General features: G+C 45.5%; 1 protein-coding gene across 2 annotated transcripts in view; it reads right to left on the bottom strand.

Annotated features, from left to right (window-relative positions):
* Positions 1-13,466: 13,466 nt before the first annotated feature.
* Positions 13,467-22,189, bottom strand: part of CNKSR3 (CNKSR family member 3) — an 87,687-nt gene continuing 78,964 nt past the window's right edge. For both annotated transcript variants that reach the window (XM_046006847.1, XM_046006848.1), the window contains 4 exons: positions 20,424-20,548; positions 17,678-17,886; positions 17,089-17,178; positions 13,467-14,859 (listed from right to left, as the gene is read on the bottom strand). In XM_046006847.1, coding sequence (XP_045862803.1) covers positions 14,561-14,859; positions 17,089-17,178; positions 17,678-17,886; positions 20,424-20,548 — 723 coding nt within the window. In that variant the 3' untranslated portion in view covers positions 13,467-14,560. The remainder of the gene's footprint in view (positions 14,860-17,088; positions 17,179-17,677; positions 17,887-20,423; positions 20,549-22,189) is intronic.

Below are 22,189 nucleotides of genomic sequence, written 5' to 3'. Positions count from 1 at the left end.
CAAGGCAACTGCGTTGTAAGTGTGCCCGAGGTTTTCTGATTTTCACTTCAGATCTACTCTTCACTGCCCGAAACCTTCCTGGCACCACAACCCCTGCTTTGGGCCACAGGAAGCTGCCCTCCATGGACCCCTCCATCCACCAGGCTTTCCTGCCCTCTGTCTTCTGGTTGTGTCCTGACAATGGTGGTAAGTAGTGACAGAAGGAGAGGAAGGTCAGGACACGTTCTCTTCTCTCTCTCTCTCCCTCTCTCTCTTTTGCATTGGCAGTGATCTTCTACCGAAGATCAAGGCTTCCAGTGGGCATCCCTTCCTCTCTCCCCCTGCTTCATTCTCCCTGGCTTCCGGGGACCTCTTCCTCCCCTAATTTGTGGTCCTTCCTGCTGATTCTGAGATGCTTCACTGTCCCTCAGGAGATCTCGGCATCTGACAGCACTTCTGTAAATAACCCATTCAGGAGACTCTCATCAATGACCCCCTTGGCGGGTGCCATCTGTTTCCCACAGTGACCATGACCAGCACTGTGCATGACGGATCTTTTAGCCTTCCTATCAATACATCAAGCATTTCACTCTTTTCCAAATGAAAAGTAAATTACCAAAGGAAAAAATAAGCCAACCAGAGGGTGCCCAACTTTGCATAACTAATAAAATAATTTAGGCATTGCTGAAAAGAAAATTAAAGAAAGATGTTTTATGGTGTACATTATTTAATTGAGGCAATAGGAAAGGAATGTCAAGGGAAGCAGGAATGTTTGTCGAGTTCAGGGTCCGTGAGAACTGCCGATCGCTCCATATTGCAGCCACATGAGTAATCCACGATGGATATGAACATGCATATGTAATGGTTCTTCTCCTTTAGTGAAACATAAGAAACGGGCCAGCCTTGGAAATTAGAAATGTACATGTTCAATTATTTTATTAAGCCTTATTTAAAAAGAAAAATTTTCTATAATCAAAAGTATTGTGCATTGTTTGTTGATATCTGAAAAAATCGCTTATTAATAAAAACTAATCGGACTTCAGAGTTGAATTTTTACAGGAGATTTGATTCCTTTTCTTCCCCAAGTAGCTTTAAATTAGCTTTGCAAAAGAGTCAGCTGATTTCCTGGATGTAAGGAAGAGTAAGGTTCTCTGAATTGAAAAGCAACCTGCTTTTCTCTTTTGTGTAGAAAAACAAACACGGGAACACAGAATTGAATTGTTCATAATTCGATCTGGGATTCTTTACACTACATCATCATCAACATCGCCCCCTCTTTGTACTTCTCTTACTTTTTACATTTTATTCTTAAAATAATAAAATGAATTCCTATGTACCCACTATGCTAACCAAGAACGGGAATATTACTGACCAGCCACAAACCCATGCGCACCCCCTCCCCCCGCCCCATCCTCTCAGGACCACCAGGTCTCAGGCCCCGCCCACATGTGACCAGCTCCCCGGGGCACAGGGTTCCCTGCCTAGGGTTGATCAGGGCGGGGCATCCCCTTGACCCTCACCAGGACCCTCACCACGGAGCACATCCAGGTTTCTAGTTCTTCCTTTATGATGAAAGGCCACACTGCGTGGCATGGGCTCTGGCTTCCTGTGCAGCCACTAAACAGGCTGGATGACACCAGACGAAGTATAGGGACTTTAACTTCCTCGGGCAGACCCTGACCAATGGGAGATGGGAGCGGGCAGGGAAGCACCAGAAGATAAATCCCTTCTTCATCCTGCCTGCCCACAGCTTTCCAGAGAAGCCCCACGGAGCAGGACACAATCCCGAGGGACCCACGGTGCCTCTTCATGACGCATCCTGACAGGGAAGCCGATAGCTCTGCGCATCACTTTGGGTCCAGTCACGTGGTGTCCACGTGTCCACGACAAAGGACCACAGACAGGGTTTGAACAGCAGAAATGTATTGTCTCACATCCCTGGAGCCAGAAGGCTGCTATCAAGGTGTTAGCAGGGTTAGCTTTTCCCAAGGCCTCTTTCTCTGGCTTGCAGAGGTCATCTTCTCCCTGTGCCTTCCCATGGCCCTTCCTCTGCACAAATTGTGTCCAAATTTCCTCTTAGAAGCACACCGGGCTTACTGAATTCGAGTTCATCCTAAAGACCTCATTAATTCTTTTTTTTTAATTTTTTTAAGATATTATTTATTCATTTGACAGAAATCACAAGTAGGCAGAGAGGCAGGCAGAGGGAGAGGAAGGGAAGCAGGCTCCCTGCCTAGCAGAGAGCCTGATGTGGGGCTCGATCCCAGAACTCTGAGACCATGACCGGAGCCGAAGGCAGAGGCTTTAACCCACTGAGCCACCCAGGTGCCCAAGACCTCATTAATTCTTTAAAAGACCTTATCTCCGGGGCACCTGGGTGGCTCAGTGGGTTAAAGCCTCTGCCTTCTGTTCAAGTCATGATCCCAGTGTCCTGGGATGGAGCCCCGCATCAGGCTCTCTGCTCAGCAGGGAGCCTGCTTCCTCCTCTCTCTGCCTGCCTTTCTGCCTATTTGTGATCTCTGTCTCTCTCTGTGTCAAATAAATAAATAAAATCTTAAAAAAAAAAAAAAAAGACCTCATCTCCAAATATGGTTGCATTCTGAGGGCCAGGGGTTTAGGGCTTCAACATATGAATGGGAGCAGGGGTGGGGGAGGAGAGAGCACTGGGGGCTGTGAGGTGTGGGGGGGGGCACTGTTCAACCCATTACACTTTGCACTGTTTCGCCTCTCTTTTTTCTCACTCTAGTGTCCCTGGGTCTTTACTTCGCATGTAAAGCATCAATCCGTGAATCCCTGACCCCGGCAAGGACTGGGCTTCTACAGCAAGCACCCACACCCCCACCTCTGGGCGCTTTCTTTTCTCGAGCTCTTATCACCCCAGCACAGCTAACATCCCCAGCTCGGTGTTTCTCATTCCCTTTCTTCTCACTTTCCACTTAGAGCTTACTCCTCCATAGTATGTTCTCCAGTTCTACCTCTTTTGGAAGGTAACGGAGTGTCACCGTGCGGGTTGAATGCTGGCACTTCCTCGTTCCACTCAGCATCGTGTTCCTAGATTTCGTCTTGGATATGAAGAGCTGGGATGCGTTCGTGTCCCCTCGCTGCAGATCATTCGATTGGAAGAATAAAGCACCGTGCGAACGTTATTGTGCTGAGGGACGTCAGGTCGTGCTGCGCAAACAAAAACAAAGGGCTAAGAGCACCAGTAGGGCCCTCGAGACCATGTGCCGGGGACACTCAGAAAAGCACGGAAAGGGTATGGGTCCCCTATTGTCGGAGTCATCTAGGGCAATAGACACGAGTCTAACAGAGCCCAACCTCAAAGCCCAGGACAGAGTGCCTAAACCTTATGGGGCTTTTAACCCACGTGACAGAAGATGCCCTAGGCCCTCCCCGGCATGACTGGGGGCTGTGTTGGCCGCTGACGTACTGCCGGCTAGCACCAGGATCCGCTTCATGAGCGCTCATGGTGAGAACAGCCAGCTCTTCCTCGCCCTCGGAGCACCAGGGAAAAAGGATTTAAGCCTTGCATCGGATCAGATTTTATTGCCCTCAATAACAGGTCGTAGCCAATTTCCATGGAACTCTGTAGAAGTCCAACTCCTTTTTTTTGTAGGGAGAGGATCAGTCTTTGACATGTTAGCCTTTACCGCACAGGTAATTACCATGTTGTTCTCCAGAATACATGTCCAGGCTTGAAACTGCTGGGGCTCAGGACATATGAATAGTAAGTGGTAATTTAACTTCTCACCAGCAACACACTGATCCTCCTACTATATTCTCCTGGTATTTTCGAGTTAGTTCATTTTTGCCAGTCAATGAGGTTAAAAGAGTAGCTTCCTATAGTTTTGACTTAGATTTCCCTGATGACTACAGAGTATCTTTTCATGTGCGTATGGGCCATTTGTGTTCCCTTTTGTGAAATGCTTTTTGCTCATTTTTATATTGATTTGTCTTTCTCTAACCAACTTGTGAAAAGTATTTACATATTCTTAATTGTTAACCCTTAGAATGTATCTTCTCCCAATTTGTGGCTTCTTTCTTTCTTTCTTTTTTTATTTTATTTATTTATTTGACACAGACAGAGAAAGCAGAGAGGGAAACACAAGCAGAGGGAGTGGGAGAGGGAGCAGCAGGCTTCCCACCCAGCAGGGAGCCCAATGTAGGGCTCAATTCCAGGACCACGGGATCATGACCTGAGCCAAAGGCAGACGTTTAACCGACTGAGCCACCCAAGTGCCCCCTTGTGGCTTCTTTCTATTTCATTATAGTGTCTTTTGATAAACAAAAGTTCTGGGGGGTGCCTGGGTGGTTCAATCAGTTAAGCCTCTGGCTCTTGACTTTGGCTCAGGTCATGATCTCAGGATGGTGACATTGAGCCCTGCATCAGGGCTCCCTGCTGGGCATGGAGCCTGCTTAAGAGTCTCTCTCCCTATCCCTCTGCCCCTCTTCACCCTCACCGCTTAGGCATATGTGTGTGCTCGCTCTCTCTAAAAAACAAACAAACAATAACAACAACAAAAACAAACAAATAAAAAAACACAGAAGTCCTTAACTTCAGTGTCCTTGGATCTATCAACATTTTCTTTTGTAGTTTCCCCTTTTGTTGTCTTGTATAAAAGATTCCTCCCCATCCCAAAGCCATAAAAATATATAAACTTCAAGGTGATGCACGGACCAAAAACTAAATTCTAATGGAAATTAAACATTAGTTGGAGCTGAATGATAATGAAAATATCGCATACCAAACCTTGGGAAATGCAACAAAAGTGATGCTCCAAAGGAAACCTACGGTCTTAAGCATTCGTATTTTAGAAGTTGTATATGAACAAGCTAAGTATCCAACTTAAGAAACATGGCAGAAACCACTAGTCCTCCCCAAGATCCCTTTCCCGCTGCCCTTGCTGTGAGGGGGGCGTGGTCATCATTTCTAGGCTAAGTTGGTGTATGCAACTTCGCTTCTGGATGTCCCACACCCCCAACTACTAGACAGACAATGCCAGGGTGAGCCCCAAGTTGGAGAAACCATCAAACAGGAGTCACGTGAGTCCCTGAGCCGCCGGCTGGAGGAGGGCTGGCATGGAGAGTTGCCCACCCAGCACACCCACAGAGGATTGCACGTGAAGAACGTGCAAACTCTTGTGTATCGAGTCACTGAGATATGCCGGTTGTTTCAGCGTGAACCTAAACTAAGAAGTTGAAACACAACACAATCCAGAATAAACCCAAAGGATATAGAATGAAGGAGAAGGTACAAGGGCAGAAATCGCCGAAATGGAAAACAAAGACGCAGCAGAAAGTCTCAGCAGCGGGACAGCTGCTCTTCCCAGAACTCTGGAAAAGCCATCAGATAACTGCTCCACTCTGCACTGACTCTCCTCGCGGAAAGTGTTTTCCTCTCCCCACGCTGCACAGAAGAAGCACGCATCGACCCCCCCAACACACACACACATATTCAAAGCCACATGGGCTGGACTGTTGTCACCTGTTTCTCCAAGTGCCAAATCAATGGTCTGTATTTCCCCCCTTGCTGGGAGAATGCCAGCATTGGGAGAACGCCAAGGTGAGAGAGCGGAGCAAGAGACCGAGAGTGAGAGAGGAAAGGTCAAAAGGGCACGAGGAAGAAAGAAAGGCCTGTAGTGCGGAGGGTTGGGTTTCCTGGGGCACTCAGGGCAGGTCCTCCCCCTACAAGGGAAAAAAGACAAAAGCAGAGTATTGCCATCTGTGCGCCCCAAGTATTTTCCATTGCTCACAATAGAAGTCAATCCTTTTCCCATGTCCTAAGTGTAGTCCACAAATTCAGTGAATTCTACAAGAGTGCTTTGGATAAAAGTGCCCAGGCGGATCCATCCAGGAAAGGCAGCCAAAAGGAGGTCCAGTAATCCACACCATTAACTGTGATTTGCAGAGAAGGTGGTTTGGTTTTTTTTTTAATTTAATCATCTGATATTTCTTCCTTTTAATCTTTTTTTTTCCTTTGTTGAACGGCGTCATCGCTGAACATCTCCTGCTACGTGTCATCTTTCCAGTGCGGGTTCCTGGGGAGCAGAATCCCTGCTCGTTTCCATCCATCAGAAAGGAGAACCCCACGGATTCAGGTGAGTCCAGCGTCGCCACAAGCAAAGGATGACATTATTGTAAGCGTCCACGACCTCCGATGGTAGCAATAGAAATAGTCTCCGTAGTACGGTCACTCACCCCCCTCGGGACAAAGGCTCTTGGGAACGTAGACTCGACAGCCTTTATATTGAGACACTTGGCTTTCTCAGGCCCAAATTACTCGCCTTCAGTGAAACGTCAGAAAACTGGAATGGTCCTCTGTCTTGCCTAAATTTATGGGAATGTTCTTTCGCCCCTACTCTCCAACTGTTAATTGTTCTCCGCCTCATTTGAAACTGCCTGTGTGACTGAGTCTTAAAGGAGTCCCCTGTAGACTCCTAAAGAGCTTACGTTCTCAGCAGTTCCTGTAATTCTGTAACCAAAGAAGCTGTTGTTGATGGCCCGTGTGTATTCTTCCTATAAATACGAGTGAGTTCTGACACCTGATAGCATGTTTTTCTTTAGAACCAGAGCCAATGTCATGAAATTCTATATGCAGTAGTCTGCAAAAAACCTTAATAGAGGATCTTTTTTTTTTAACAGAAAACTCTAATAATTTTCTCTAGTTTTTTTCCGACTGTACAGTCGTTAATTTTTCCATCTAGTTACTTTGATAATATTTGCTCTACTGCCTACCATGGGAGTTACACAGACTCTGATTTAGAAAGGCTCGTAATCCAAGCTGGAGAGCCAAACATCGACCAGGATGAGTCAATGTTACAGAAAAACAGGAGAGACCAGTTAATTATGTCCAGAATAGGATCAAAGACAGCCTCACAGGGATGACCCACGGGACTCACCCCAGCGACTGGATCTGGAAAGATGACTCCTTCCTCAGGATTTAAGAATCCGGAACCAAGTGCTAAGTAAGGGTTGTGAGAAGAGCATTAGCTAAAATTAAATAGCTAATTAGTTAAAACTAACATACAAACCAAATCTTACACCCCGGCATTTGTACTTTACCTACTCTAAAGGGTTTAATTCAATACCCTTGAAGGGGGCACTATAGTGGCATCCGTTCATTGAAGAAAAATCTGAAAAAGATACTTCCAAATAAAACATACTGCCCTAAACAAGGTTAGTTTAAATGTTCTTCCATTTATTTGAATGCCCTAAGAGTAAAAGGAGAAGCTTGAAAGGTCTTAGTTTGCTTCTTTTCTTCTCCAAAGATCAGCTTCTAGTTGGTTTTCTTTTTCTTTCTTTCTTTTTTTTTTTTGGTTTGGTTTTTTTGTTTTGTTTTGTTTTGCTTTGTTTTGTTGTGGGGGTGGTGGTGGTTTTAACTGATCTGAATGCCCATGGCCAACCCTTATCTATCCTTAGCATTGCCCTGAGCACAAATAATACAAAATGCCAATTTTGTCAATCCACCAGGTCGTCTTCCATTTTTTTCAAGGAATTAGATAGATTATTTCCTAGGAAATAAACAGATGAGTAAAATCACATTTGGGCGTCATCATTAGGCATTCGGGGTAGCGAGAGATACACGGAGGCTGACCATTCGTACAAAATGCAACTGTGACACGGTACAGAACAGAATTGAGTTTTGCTAGAAAGAGATGGAGGGAAATATGATTACACTGAATTGTGTGGACTGCTGATTACGTAGGTTTTTAGTGCATATGGCCAAATTCACACATTCACATGGTTCGCCTCACAGAGGAGGGACACAAACATGAGCCGACGCCCTTTCCCAAGGGGCAGGGAAAGTCACTGTAAAAAGTGTAGCCACAGTCTCACCCCAGGCCCACATCGCAGATAAATAAACGGAGACTCATGGGCTGGGCTATCAGATATGGACTCCATTCACGATCGTTCTTCCAGAAACAATATTCAGGACCAATATTCACTCTGTATTTGCTAAGCATCTGTCAGTCTGTGTGCTCGGTCTGGCGGGTACGTTGCACATCCCCAGATGGGCGAAAGTCAGGCACGGCCCCGTAAAGCAAATGAAAGCCAAGCCCCAAGATCACCGTCCAGCCCCCTTTCCCTCTTAGAGGTTCTTTCCCTAATTACCCCCAGTCGACCACAGCATTAGTTGGAAAAGGCATCCAAGGATGGTCCTTTTCAGCTTCTGCAAAGGCAATACACAATCTATTCTCATGAACATTTTCAAAATGGGTACCATTCTACAAGATTCCTACTCTACCAATCCCATGAAACACAGAAATAAGTTTTGGGGGGGGCACTCCAAAGCGGGTATGGGAGGCAAAAGTCATTCAGCCAAACAGGAGATAGGCAAATGCTCAGATTTTGTTTTTCCTCTATCATTTTGCTAAAGCAAGCTGGTGGGGAGGGCGGGGGCAGTAAAGACAGAAGACACGTTGGCAGTAAGTCTGTGCTGTGATGCTGTGATTCTGGCTGGATGTGTCCACTCAGACAGGCTTTTATCGCTGGAGCTCTGACTCAGCCAACACTTCCGAGCAACTGAGATTTGTCCCAGCAAAAACCACACTTCCGGGTCACACACGGCACAGCAGCTCTCTGCCAGTGTGACAGAGGCATTATTTTGCTGCTTAGGGAAAAAGGATGAGAAACTGTCTGTAGACCAGCTCTGAATGTCTTATTTACTAGAGGTTAAGATTGTGTAAACACCGCTACTAGAGTATTCCAACAGAAGTCAATATCTATTAAGTGCTGTGTGGTAGACGGTCCTAAGGGCCTTGCAAACATGATCTCCTTTAATCCTCATAAGCCTATGAAGTCGATTCTATTATTACCCTCATTTTGTAGATAACCGGGGAGCAGACAGATAAGTGACTTGCTTTAAGACACAGAGCCTGTAAGTGGTAAAGTGGGACGCACGATTATCTGACTTCAAAAGCTGAGCCCCCCAGCTGCTTCTAACCACTGCCAATTTCCAAAAGTCAAAGACTTCTAAATTAGTACTAATTCCTGAAATCTCTCCACTCTTGTCCTGGCACAGCCTCAGCAGGAATGACAGAGAGATGTTTATATGTGGGAAAACAGAACTCAACACCCACAAAATTAAAAGACAATTTCTTAACTTCAGAAACAGTATTGATTTATATCAAACTTCATTTTTAAAGTTCCTTCATGTTTCTTTAAAATAATCGAAAGGTTCAGACCAAGATATGTCAAAACATTGAAGGAAGGTATTAAAATCTGGTCTCTTATCACCCTAATGTTGAAATTACGGGTTAAGTCCCTTAAAATGGGTCTGGTCTATGGAAGAATAAGAAAAAAGTAATAATTTGTTTCCTGATACCTTTTGTCTCCTTTTAATCATTCCTTCACGAACAGTTGAGGGGGAGAGAAAATGATGAGACTATCCCTGGATCCCTGGATCCTGGATTTCAGGAGCGATGTGATTTTTTTGTTTCTTTGTTTTTGTTCTTAGATTTTTATTTATTTATTTGACAGACAGAGATCACAAGTAGGCAGAGAGGCAAGCAGAGAGAGAAGGGAAGCAGGCTCCCCGCTGAGCAAAGAGCCCAATTCAGGGCTCTATCCCAGGACACTGAGAGCATGACCTGAGCCGAAGGCAGAGGCTTTAACCCACTGAGCCACCCAGGTGCCCCTAGATGATCTTTTTTTTTTTTTTTTTTTTTAATGCCTTTGAGGTTTATTTTCTTAATTTTCTCCTGCAGCTTCAGTTTCACTACCTCTCAGGGAGACAAGCAACTCTGTAAAGAAGAGCGAGTGTAGTACTCGTTGCAAGCATGGCATGAGCGCTCAGACAAATCATCCCAGGAGCAGGGGCTGCAGCGCGGTAGGCAGGAGCTGGGAGAGAACGCAGAAGGAAACCCCATGATCTTGGCTTTAGCCTCATCACGTATTTTAACCCCTGCGGTCTGTCGTAAGTTGGCAGCACGTGAACACTTGACCAATCAGAAGATGAACTTCACAAACGCTGCCATAGAATTTTTGAGTATCCCCAAGGATGGTCAGCATACGCCCAGACTCTTGTCTTTACTAACCCCACAGCATGTGCCTTTCTGTGTTGAGGGGAGTGGGGGAGGTGCCCCAGGGGTTCTCAAAGACTGTGTGCGACAGGCTCCTGGCTGAGTGATGTTATTTGGTTCATTGTGGACAAAATCTCGCCTCTCCTCTTTCCCATCAGTAAGCCACGGGCTATTATTGTAGAAGGACTTTTGTAAGAGGACAAAATTCTCTTCCACATATATACACAGGGTTTGGGACAGACCTCACATGCCTAAAACTGGAGAAAAACACGGCCATGTAGCAAATCTGAATTTGATATAATCTCTTTGTCCTTTACTTACATTAAACCTTACATTTGTCAAAACTCTGTCAGACCGGCACATTGCTAGCAGTAAGTGTAGTGGCCAAAAATAAAACCTCTAGGGCAAAACTTAGCAGTTAAGAAATCTCCGGAAAATTATAAGGTAAAGTTTATTAAAAGATTACTATTTTTTTTCTAATTCCATAGGTTATAAAATCTTTTTTTTTTAATCCCCTAAGGTATCCTCAACCACATTCTATGATCCCACTAGGTTTGATTCATCATGCAAGACCTTTCACATGTTTGAAGAAACATCAGAAAAGGTCAGTTTTTGTGTACTATTTAAGTCAGTTTTTAATCGACAGATTTTTAAATACTCACCTTCAGCTGATTAGCATGAATGTGTAAAAAAAAAAAAACAATCCACCTTCCATATAATCTCCAAGGTACGGAATTTGTGGTGGTCTCCTCCCAAAGGAAATGATGCAGGGATTCCATCATGAGGGTGGGAGGGAAATGTGAACCTCTAGTCCATAAAAACTAGTCCCAGACACATGGAGACCTTCAAATGAGGCTGCCCCATTTATGCCTTCAGTGGCAAAAAAAAAAACCCCAAACCTCTCTGCCTTTTATTCTTTGCTAATAATATTCAGATGTCAAACAAGTTTACGTAAGCTCTTTAAAGGGTAAAATTACATGTAAATACCTTAGTGTTTTCTGAAGGCCAACACTCTGAATCTCAGTAACATTCATGGTCTTTGGGCCAGAGGCAGCAACAACTGCTTGGCTTTGGGGAGAGGAAAAGGAAAACAAAACAAAACAAAAAACCAGTAAAACTGATTCTAGAACCTCAGGTTTGGTGGGTAGAGAAGCAAGGAGAAAGAACCAGAGATAGACGATGGACAAGAATATAGCATGAAGACTGACTCACACTCGATGATGATGATGATGATGGTGATGGAGATGGGGTTTCTTTTAAATCACTTGTTCTCAAAGGATGGCGTCTCTTCCTAGAGCCAGTTTTGGAAATGTGAGGCGCCAGTGATGGGGAGGGCCACTCCTGGTGAACAGGTGGGGTCCGGGCGCTGCGTGAGCTCCACTGGTTAGATCCCTTACAACCAAAAACTGTCCCCCATCAGTACAGCATCCGGATGACTGCACCACCAAGTACTCATGTGGATGGAAACCCACCCGGCTCAGCATTGTCTGAGTCTGTAATCTCATTCTATCCGTAAACACACAGGGAATTTTTAGTCCAGTTTTAAGACGTGTTGGAATTTTTAGAAATGCAATCACTCCCCAAATTGAGAGAGGCCTGTACGGTAAAGCGATTATGAACAAGGAGGGCAGAGCTCAATCCCTTCGATCTTAACCCCGGCTCTGTTATCAGCTGTCTACCCTTGGATGACTCCCTCATTTGTAAAATGGGAAGAACAGGGACACTCATCTCATAGTTGTTGGGTAAATATTTAGAACAATGGCAGGCACCCAGTAAGCACTACGTGGGTGTAGCTCTCGTAGACTTTTGTTTTATCTACAACTTTATCAATAATTGGCCATATTTTAGAGAATCATGTTACTGACATCCATCTGTTCCTGGCATTGCGATACCAGCAGAACGCACCTGTGCTGGTCTCCATCACCTGTAGCCGTCACGTGCGTGGTGATTTTCTCTACAGGTGCAAGTATGTGCCTTGTCTCATTATTTCAATACATCTTGTACTATAACCATGCTAGAATATTTACATAAGAAAATAATTATTTCACTATAAAACATTTATACATTTTTTGTATTTCATTTAGGACATTAAATTGATGCATGTGTATAGAGGCTGGTTATATTTACTATTAATTTCATTTTGGAATCGTGAAAGTATATGCGGGTGATGCTTTTATGTGTGAGGATAGGTTTAATCATCCATGGCTTTCAGTTGATGACTGTAGCTATATTGTAAAATATTTATGATAAAAAGGGATGGGTGTTGAGTTGGTCTGGTAGGGTTAAAGAAAAAATCACTTTTAAAGTTTCATGGGTCATTCCACACGCCCACCATTAAACCTTGACTGCTATGGAGGCAAGTGGTTTCCTTTAAGGCTAAGAAATTAGTATTAAACTATTGCTTATATATCTCAATGGTAGAGATATATACAAACTTTTTTTTTTTTTTAAGTAGGGATCTATTTCTCAAATGCAATTCAGGAGAAAACCCCAGATAAAAATACAGATGAAGCTGTGGCATCTGACAGAATAAAGGTAGAGGACCCAGAAGCTTCTCTGGTCTTCTATTAGGGCTTGAGGGAACTAAGTCACAGAAACACCCATCTGGTGCAGGAATTTAAGCTGGGCACTGCCTGTAGTTAAGACAGACTCCTGAAAATGCATTTTTGAGGATGGTCATCTGATCACAAGTGGCATTTTCTCCACAGAAAAGGGGCCAACTTCCAGCTAAGACCTCCAAAGCTACTAAACTCATTACTCAGCTGAACAGCACTAAGAATCCTCCCAAATCCTGGGAGTGAGAGGAAGTGTTGCCATCCCCTTTTCTGGGCATAGAGCCAGCTCAAGCTAACAGTAAAATGGGCCAAGGCTGGCGCCCTTCCTTTTCCATAGCTTCCACACACTAGTCTCCAGAGCCTTATTTCCAGGCCTCCCCACCCCAGGCTCTGCCCTTACATTGTGTGTAAAGCACCCAATGAATCATGCATTCCAAGCCTCTTTGGTCCTTCAGCTGCAGCTCCCTCAGAGGCTGACAGGAGGAGCCTGACTGAATTCAATCCCCTCAGCCTCACCGGAGGCACTTAAAAAGGAAGATGTTTACTAACTCCAGGGAAGCTCTAATTCGTTGAATTTCAAGCACTTGAGCAAAAAGTAAACAATTCCAGGGATGTTGGTGGTGGTGGGGGGGGGGGGGGTATTTTTGAGCAGGGAATACCAGCTCAGCCTAGGAATATAAGTCAGAAAATTCCCCGGATGTAACTGTCACTATACCATGCTTCCTCAACACCCCCACTTCTAATCCATAAAATCCCGAAATGCTCGGGAGGGCCTATTTTGTTTTCTAACAATAGCGCCCACAGCCGCAGCAGCCTGGGGGGTCACTTGTAAATCGGAAAGCACCCTGAACCCTCGTTTTCATTAGCTTCACGCAGGACGCAAAGCAGAAATACTTCAATTACACGTGACTAAGAGTAAGAAAAATATACAACTGTATTTAAAACACTTAAATTAACAAGATAGGACTTTTCTGTTCTAACAAAATATCATACATTCAGTTTAAACAGGAGTTAATATCCTGACACACTTTTCCAAAATACCTGATGCTAGTTGAAAATTAGTGACCATGAGACTTTCCAAGAGATTTCTATAGCAAAATATGTACAATTTTGAAGCACTGCCTGGGTTTTTTTTGTTTTTTGTTTTTTGTTTTTGTTTTTCTGGAAGACAGACATTACACAGTCAAAATGCAAACTGCTGTATCTCTCATAAACCTAAATATTGTTGCTTCATTTTTCTGAAATGATCCTTTGGCTGTCAGCACATCTTATAGCTTCTTTTCCCTCAAAGACAGTAATATATAACAACAACGACACCCCTCACGAGTAACCATAAACTTCTTTGTGTGTAGTAATCCCTACCTAAATGTGTTCATGTGTTTCTGTGTTAACTGACCTACATACTGAGATTGTTGCGAGAAGGGAATAACCCAGTGCGACAGGCCTACACTTACTTGAACCACTTCTTTGAAACAGCATGAAATGCATGCCACATGTTATTTCAAAGTCAAAGCTGCTACGCTTACAAACAGGGTATGTGGCTTGAAAAATCAAAACAAAAACGTTTTCTCCACTGGCTTTTTCAGGTGAAGAAGATGGACCTCAAACCAAGGCCTCTGTGTGACAAGGGCCACCGACTTCAGCCCCGCCCCCAACACAACCATGGCCCAGTTCCTCATAACGACCGACACATTCCAGGCGCAGGCCCCAGTGTACAGTGTGTGTCTCCGTGTTCCCGCCCTAAGGAAGCAAGAAGAGCAGACTCGACTCGTTTCTCTCCTTCCGCCTCCACAAGGCAACACCTAAGATCCTTCGTGATCTGTCCCCATCCGATCACTTCCAAATTCCGAGAAGGGCAGTATATACAACTTCCAAAAGAAACAAACAATGAAATCGCATAAGGTCACGACGTAATACTGTGGATGGAAACCGGAACAGGTTGTCAACGGAAAAAGCAAGGCACTTGGGAGCGGGAGGCAGGGACGAGTCCAAGGAGGGCGGAGCTCAGTGAGTCAAGAGTTTCAGGCGAGTGAACCAGCTGACCAACAGGGACGGCTCCGTGGAGGAGGCCTTGGCCGCCGAGGAGACCGGCTTCTTTCGGGTCCCTTCCTCCTGGAACGGAATCGTGGCGCTGCTGTGGAGATCCGAACCGAGGTAGCCCCTGCTCCCCCGGACGTAGTCCGCGCCGCGGACCAGCTGCCTCTCCGCTGGGGGCCTGGAGAAGCGGTACGGGGGCGAGGAGCGCTCTTCGAGGATGGGGGGGATCCGCTCGTTACTGAAATACCGGCACAGGGCGTCCTCACCTGTTTGCAGACAAAGCCCACGAGTCCGTTAAAATCCACCGCGCCGTCCGGTTCAGCCAGGCGGGCAGCGTGCTGAGACCCGGCGCCCTCGGGGTGCGTCCCAGACCCTGCCCTCCCCCCGCCAGCCAGGCGCACCCCACTGGATGTTCAGAAAGTAGAAATGGAAGGAGTCCATCAAAGTCTGCTTTTACAACCCGAGAGGCAGCACAAGGGCAGGGCAGAATCGGAGAGCCCACACTTCTTTACCAGTATAAGAATTTTCATAACATTTCACTTGAAATTGAAGGGGGGAAAAAGCGAAAAGGTTGTCTCAGTCTATACTCCTTAAGGCCCGATGGATTCTTGTTCAATGCCTGTAGGCACTGGGACAGTGGTTCTTCTCCCCAAGTCTCCCCTAACGAGCAATTTGAAAGGTGGGGGTGCCTTGGGCACCCTCAGTAAAGGGCAGGCACTGTCATTCACCTTTAATAGACAGGGTTCTGCCATGCTTAAGACAGTTCCAAACAAGGAAGAGTGGTCCCAGCCTAAATGCCAGTACACCGCTCGTGGGGGGGTGGGGGGTGGGGGGGGGATAGTTAAGAAACTGAAGAGAAACCTAAAATGCAGGGCAGTCTGGCCACGTGTAGCACTCTTTTGACCCAGAAATTATGAAGATCTAGGGACGAGATGCTTAGTGCAGCGTTAGTCACAAAGGGGGGAGGGAAGGGGTGCACACACCCAGCCGAGGTGTCCAGCAGCAGCAGCCGGAGTGAGTACAAGCTACAGCCCTAACATGGATGTTGGGATGTCGTGCAGCTGCTACAGAAAACACACATGTGTTGAGTAAGTCACCTTTCACGGTACTGCCAAAAATCTATTTCTTCCATTTTGCACATTTTTTTCTACGTGTATAACACCAGAAAACATTCAGAGTGATTATTTCTAGGTTGGGGAAGCAGAGGACAGTTGAGTTTTATTTTCCCGTGCCTTCTAGATGTTTCTCAGTGTGTCTGTTTCGCTTTTGTAACCGGGGTAGATGCTCTGAAGAAGCGCCCATTGTCAAAGAACCACATAATGCAGGAGTCTACTTAAGGAAACGTCGAGAGGACAAAAATCCAGAGAGACAGAAAGTAGATTAGTGGCTGCCAGGAGCTGAGGGAGGAGGGAATGAGGAGTGACTGCCCACAGGGGTTTCTTTCTGAAGTGACAAAATATGCTGGAATTAGACTGCTGATGGACACACAACTCTATGAACGCATTAAAAACCTCTGAATCGTGCACTTTAACTAAAAACCTCTGAATCGTGCACTTTAACAGGGTGAGCAGATTTATGGTATGTGAGTCCTCTCTCAAGAAAGCTGCTTTTTTTTTTAAGTGCCCATCACACAGACAGACATCTTTTCATTCTAAAACGATCCTACGACGGAACTATGGCAGGTGAGGCAGGAGGTCAAGTATGTCTCCACTTTCAGACTTAACACTCCCCACCTCCTGCCCCGATCTCTCAATTCTAAAAGGAAATAAAAGGCTAAATCAGGGATTAAAAGCCCAAGAGAACAGCAATGAAGATGTTGACATTTCTAAATCTAAACAAAGGACAGCCCTGCCACCTGCTGACTGCTCCACAGACTGTCACATGCCAGTTAAGGGTATCCTGGACCTTACACCAAAGACATCTTCTCCCTTTCCCGCTTAATTATGCTCCAGGTGATTCAGGTTCCTGAGGGAGAAACTTTACCAAGGCCCGGGGAGCTGTGAGGGGTTGCTCACTGTGGAAGTTGAGCCTCCAGAACTTTTTTCTTCTTCCTTTTATTTTATTTTTTTAAGATTTTATTTCTTTATTGGAGGGAGAAAGAGCATAGAAGGAGAGAGAGAGAGAGAAGCAGCCTCCCCACTGAGCAGGAAGCCTGAGGCGGGGCTCGATCCCAGAACCCTGAAATCATGGCCTGAGCTGAAATCAGGAGTCAGAAGCTTAACCAACTGAGCCACCCAGGCGCCCCCACAACCTTTTAAGAGCACACGATGCTAATGAGAAGATTCACAGTCACTAACTAGGATAATATAATTCTGCCATTCCAGGAACAGGTAGGGCCTCAGAGACTCAGCAGCCCTGACGTTATAGATGAAGGGATCCGACTCGGGCTGGGATCCTCTATCCGGTTATTATGGCACAACTAGGAACAGGGCTGAAACGACGGCCATGGCCCTTTTGATTCCAGTTTGGTGTATTTTGGGTTTGTTTCAACCTACCCTTCCTCCCATGACTTCGAGGTCTGGCAAAAGGGTCCACGATCCCCATCCAGCTCCCATCCGCAGGCATGGACAAAGGTCGGGGCTTGCCTTCAAAGGGAAGGGAAGGACACGACAAATTAACAGAACCTGTGGACCTTCAAGCATCTTTCCTTTTATTTATAACTTTAGACTCCCCCATACCACACTCACTTAAACATTAAGTGATAACATTATTGCAAACTAAGAAAAGTACTGCAAAGCCTCCCATTTCTGTGGCAAGCAATGAGAACACAGGCCGGCTGAACTCAAGCCTGTGTGTCTACAGAGCAAAGCCACTCCACGCTAAAAGCCAGGCCCTGCAAGTTAAAACCGTAACATGATCTCACGCCACCGGGCTTTGATGCCAGGTAGCGAGTAATGATTCAACAAGACTTCGCTTTGGAGAGATGAATAAAGGTCTCATACTTAGAATTTCATTGAGGTTTATGTTTTCCTCAGATTACCCTTCGAGTCTGCCAAATTCATCCAACAGTTCCAAATAAGGAAGGGGGGCAGGGGAGGGAACGAAAAACAAATGGCAGAACAAAACAAACAGTCAGAAATGTACCGTGAGATGGAGTTTTCTCTCTCATTTTTGTGGGCAGAATATTGGTTTCCACCGAATACCCAGGCAACTGATCAGAATCAGCAATGGTAAATCTCCGTCTTCGGCTCTCCTGGTCCAGGAAGGAATTTGGCGACTCGGAACCCTTAGGACCAGGCAATGGCTGTTTACACTTACTGAAGCCTCCATAAAGAAAACTCCCGTTTTCATCCCTGGAAGGCAGTGGGCAATAATTAAGTCACTTACAAAGATCCTCTCCTACAGAAGAATTACAGGACATACTTCCTCCAGCACACACACGTAAGAAAATCTTAATCTTCCTTTCCACTGCAGGAAGAAGCATTCCTTTTTCATTCCGTTACCCTCTAATACACACAAATCCTATTACGTAAGAGTAAATAGCATGATCCCATTAAATAAAAGAAAATCACATTTTTTTTCAGATATGTGTAAAGAGTATAAATACAGCTTTGAAAAGACAGCTCTGGTTTCCTGTACTTCTATCCTGTATCTGAATCTCCTATTTATTACAGAAATCACAAGTGAAGGTATGATTGAGCCATTTTTCTGATGCCCAAAGTAGTATCTTTGCCAAGATCTAGCAGAGAAGACACTGGATGTGTAATGGAGTTGTTAGGTTTGAAAATTATGCCAAAAAATACAAAGGTGCCTTTATCATACCCAATGGAGAGTGTCTGTTTTCTGAACTCCCTACAGAAACTGGAAAGTGTGGCTTAAGGACTCCAACTTAATTCTTTCTACATGTCAGCTTTCCTAAAACTTAATCCTAGTTGAGTCCAAGTTACCAGCTAGTTACATTTTTTTGCATCTAGAAAATTCTCTTAGGGGATCATTGTAAAAACTACGAGACAAATTACAACATCAACTGAGTCCAAAAATAATCTAAATATCAGCTTTGCCTGCTTGGTATTCCCAGTGAATCTCCTGCCTGTGCACCCCCTTTTCCTTCCACGAATCCATCTCCTTTTGTACTTTTAACCCTGGCATATAACTGCCCCATTCACAAAGCTCTCAAGGCTCACCTCTCGTTCTCCGTAACCATGTGATGTTTCATTCCTCTGAAGGTATCCTTCATTAATGGTGTGTAAGTGTATGTGTGTATGCACGTGTGCGTACGTATCATGTGTGCATGTGTGTCTCCCCTGAAAAAGCTCCAGTTCGCTTTCCCCTTTACTATGCACGTACCCTTTTTCCTGCCACTGCTCTGTGACCCTTCATTGACACCCAGACAAGAACATTCAGAGTTAGGGGTCAGGGAGTGGCCTCCTTGTTTCTTATAAAACCGCCCGCACACAGGTCATCAGTGAAACTGTGCTCTCCCTGTGCAAAGGCAACTACCTGTCACTTGAAACACATTTAAGATCCTGTGACCACAGGACTCTGGTCTGTGAAGACAGGGAAGGGTCCCATCTACCAACCAGGATGCCTCTGGTCAGCTAAGGTTCTCTGCGCTGTACTAAGTTCTGGGCAGCCCAAAGCCAGGGAGAGGAAAACGAAGTTCATTTTTCCTTGTGCCCAGGGAAGAAACAGGACAGATTCAAACACTCAGCTTAAAACAAAAACAAACCAACAAAAAACTTCCAATATCAAGTAATATATCACTGTAAAGTTCAGCCTGAACTTTTTCTTATGAAACATTATACCATAATTACGTATTTCTCAATTTATTCTTGAACAGCTGACTAAGACATTGGCAGTTCTCTGGGGGTAAGAACCGCATCTGTTTTGTGTAAGATGGTGATGCAGGCCTCGCACTCACTAAACTTATGTTGAATAAATGAGTTAAATTCTCCGTAAATAGGTAAACTGATATGAATAAACCTGTATTTCACACTAAATAATCCTCCATGGAACAGCTAATATGACTAGCCTCATTATACCATGTGCCAATTAAGAATGTCTTCTAGTAGAACTTCTTAGAGACACACACACACAACCACAAGTACCACACCTCCATTCACATTTCTTAAGTCCTATGAAGAACACAAGTCTACCCAAAAATACAGCTTAACTTTAACTTACTGCACAAAAACATGTCTTATCTTCCTCCCCAGAGATGATCTGACCTTATACATAATGAAACTGCAGCTTCAGGGACCCCCGAACAGCCCTTTCCGGTGTTCCAGGAGGAGCTAAACAATGCATTCCCAAGAACGCATACTTGTCTACATAGAGAGTCCCCTCTCCATCAAACTACATAGTTTCAAGACCCATGAAACCTGGATCCGTTCCTACATTTCTCCCTAAATGATCACACATCCCCCTCCCCGTTTTATTGAGAAATAACTAGCATATAACACTGTATTTGTTTGAGGTGTATGACATAATGACTTGATTCATGTACATATGGTGAAATGATCACCACAAAAAATTAACACCCATCACCTCACAGTTACAGATGCTTTTATTCTGCGAACTTTTAAAATCTCTCTCAGCAACTTGGGAATATAAAATACAGTATGTTAACTATAATCACCGTGCTGTTCATGACATCCCACAACTTCTTTATCTTGTAACTGGAGTCTGGACCTTGTGACCCCCCTTACCCCCATTCCTCCCAGCCCTACTCCCAGGACCACACTCTATAGAACTGCCATTTCAAGACTCAGCCTTGTCACCCTGGAGTGCATCAACTTCTGCCATCAAAATCCTTATGGGCTTCAGACCGCCACTCAAATCTCCGCACACAGGAGACGGGCATGCACACCGCCAACGCACGCTGACGTACCGCGGAGAGTAGGGAACGGCCGGCGGAGGAGGGATATAAAGATCCAGGATGGCTGGCTTCTCCTTCTTCAGCGAGGTATCCATAGTGCTTTCAGGGGACTGGGTTGTCGTGGGTGGAGGTGAGGCCTGAAATGGAGGCCAGTGCAAAGAGCAGAGGTGAGATAATTCTTGGGTAACTCTCCTTCCCCAAAGCCAACACCGAGGGCCGACATCGTTCATGTGTTTACACCTATTAGCAACGCTCAATGTGTAGTCTTTGAGACACTCAGAATCAACTGGGCGTTTTGAAAGACTAGATGCACCGGAAGAAGTAGAGGCTTGGGGGTAGGGGGAAGAGGGGCCTGGGTGGCTCAGTTAGTTGGGCATCTGACTCGGTTTTGGCTCAGGTCACGAAGGCACAGGTCATGGGACTGAGCCCCTCATCAGGCTCTGTGCTCAGCATGAAGTCTGCTTGAAAGATTCTCTCCCTCTGCCCCTCCTCCCCACTCACCCATCTGCACACCTGCGCTTGCTGGCTCTCATGCAAATAAGTAAATAAATCTTCAAAAAAAAAAAAAAAAAAAAAAGTAGAGGCTTGGAAGCCAGGTTAGAATTCTAGCTCTGAGCAAATCGCTTCAATACCCTTGTCTCAGTTTCTCCTCAAAAAACAGCCATCCTGACAGTAGCTCCTACACAGGGCTGCAGCCCACACTGGTTGAGTGCCTTCATACAAATCAGGAGGATGCTATCATGCCCAGGAGCATGGGCTCGGGCCCCCGTCCAGGTGCTATCCTGGCTACAGCTCTCACTAGCTGTGTATCTCTGGGCAAACCGCTCAACTTCCCTGTGCCTCGTCTATAAGACGGGAATAAACGGGACAAGAATAGCACCCACAGAAGGTGAATGAAGTGACACAATACACGTCATAGGCTTAGCACACGCGTGTCACACGGTAAGCTCACAACCGTCTGCGCTTTTTGTCACACACCCGTACAAGTTACTTTCAGAATTTTAAAATCCTTACAGCTTAATTTTAATTATGGGATTAGGCTCAAAAGGACCTATTTTTTAAAATCTTACGTGAGACCTTCAAATCTTATCTCTTCTATAGACTAACAATGACGACACGCTTTCTGGCAGGTGGAGGGAGGCTGACGAAATCCCAGAGTCGAGGCATAAAGACCTTTGGTGACGGCCAGTGGGTGGTGACCGCCACACGAGAACTTGCCTGGCCTCTGGTACCTCAAACCCTACCCAGCCGGGATGGTGACCAAAGACCCCACAGTGACCCCCAAGTGAGACCATGAGCTATATTTAAGGACTGGAAGGACTGGAATGTACTCAAAGTGACAGCCCTGTTTTAGGGGGAGACCCCCAGACTCAAGAGAAATGGGGGCTTAGTCTTTAGTCTCCCGTGACATGATCCCTACAATCTGGATGGTGGCCACCAACACAGTCAACTCTACTCGATACAGAATTGATTAGCAGCATCTGAAAACACGGGGCCGGGAGGGAGGGCCCCCCACGAGTGTTAGCAGAAGTCCAGTACAGCTCTGGCACAGAGTGGGCGCTCTCCAAGGACTCCAGCACTGATGATGCCGGCTACAAGAAGAACTCTCATTTCCCAGGACGATGGCCTAAAACCAACGAGGACACCGTCTCAGGGACAGGCAACATTAATGATGGTGACTAGAATGAAAGAAACGCCCTCCCACAAGAGGTGGGTGCCCAGGCGTGAAGCCTGGAGAATGACACACAGCAATGTCAGGGGGTGTCAGTGTTCCAGAA

The sequence above is a fragment of the Meles meles genome, chromosome 5 (assembly GCF_922984935.1).
Source record: "Meles meles chromosome 5, mMelMel3.1 paternal haplotype, whole genome shotgun sequence".
Lineage (NCBI taxonomy): Eukaryota > Metazoa > Chordata > Mammalia > Carnivora > Mustelidae > Meles > Meles meles.
This window is presented reverse-complemented; position numbering and strand designations above follow the sequence as displayed.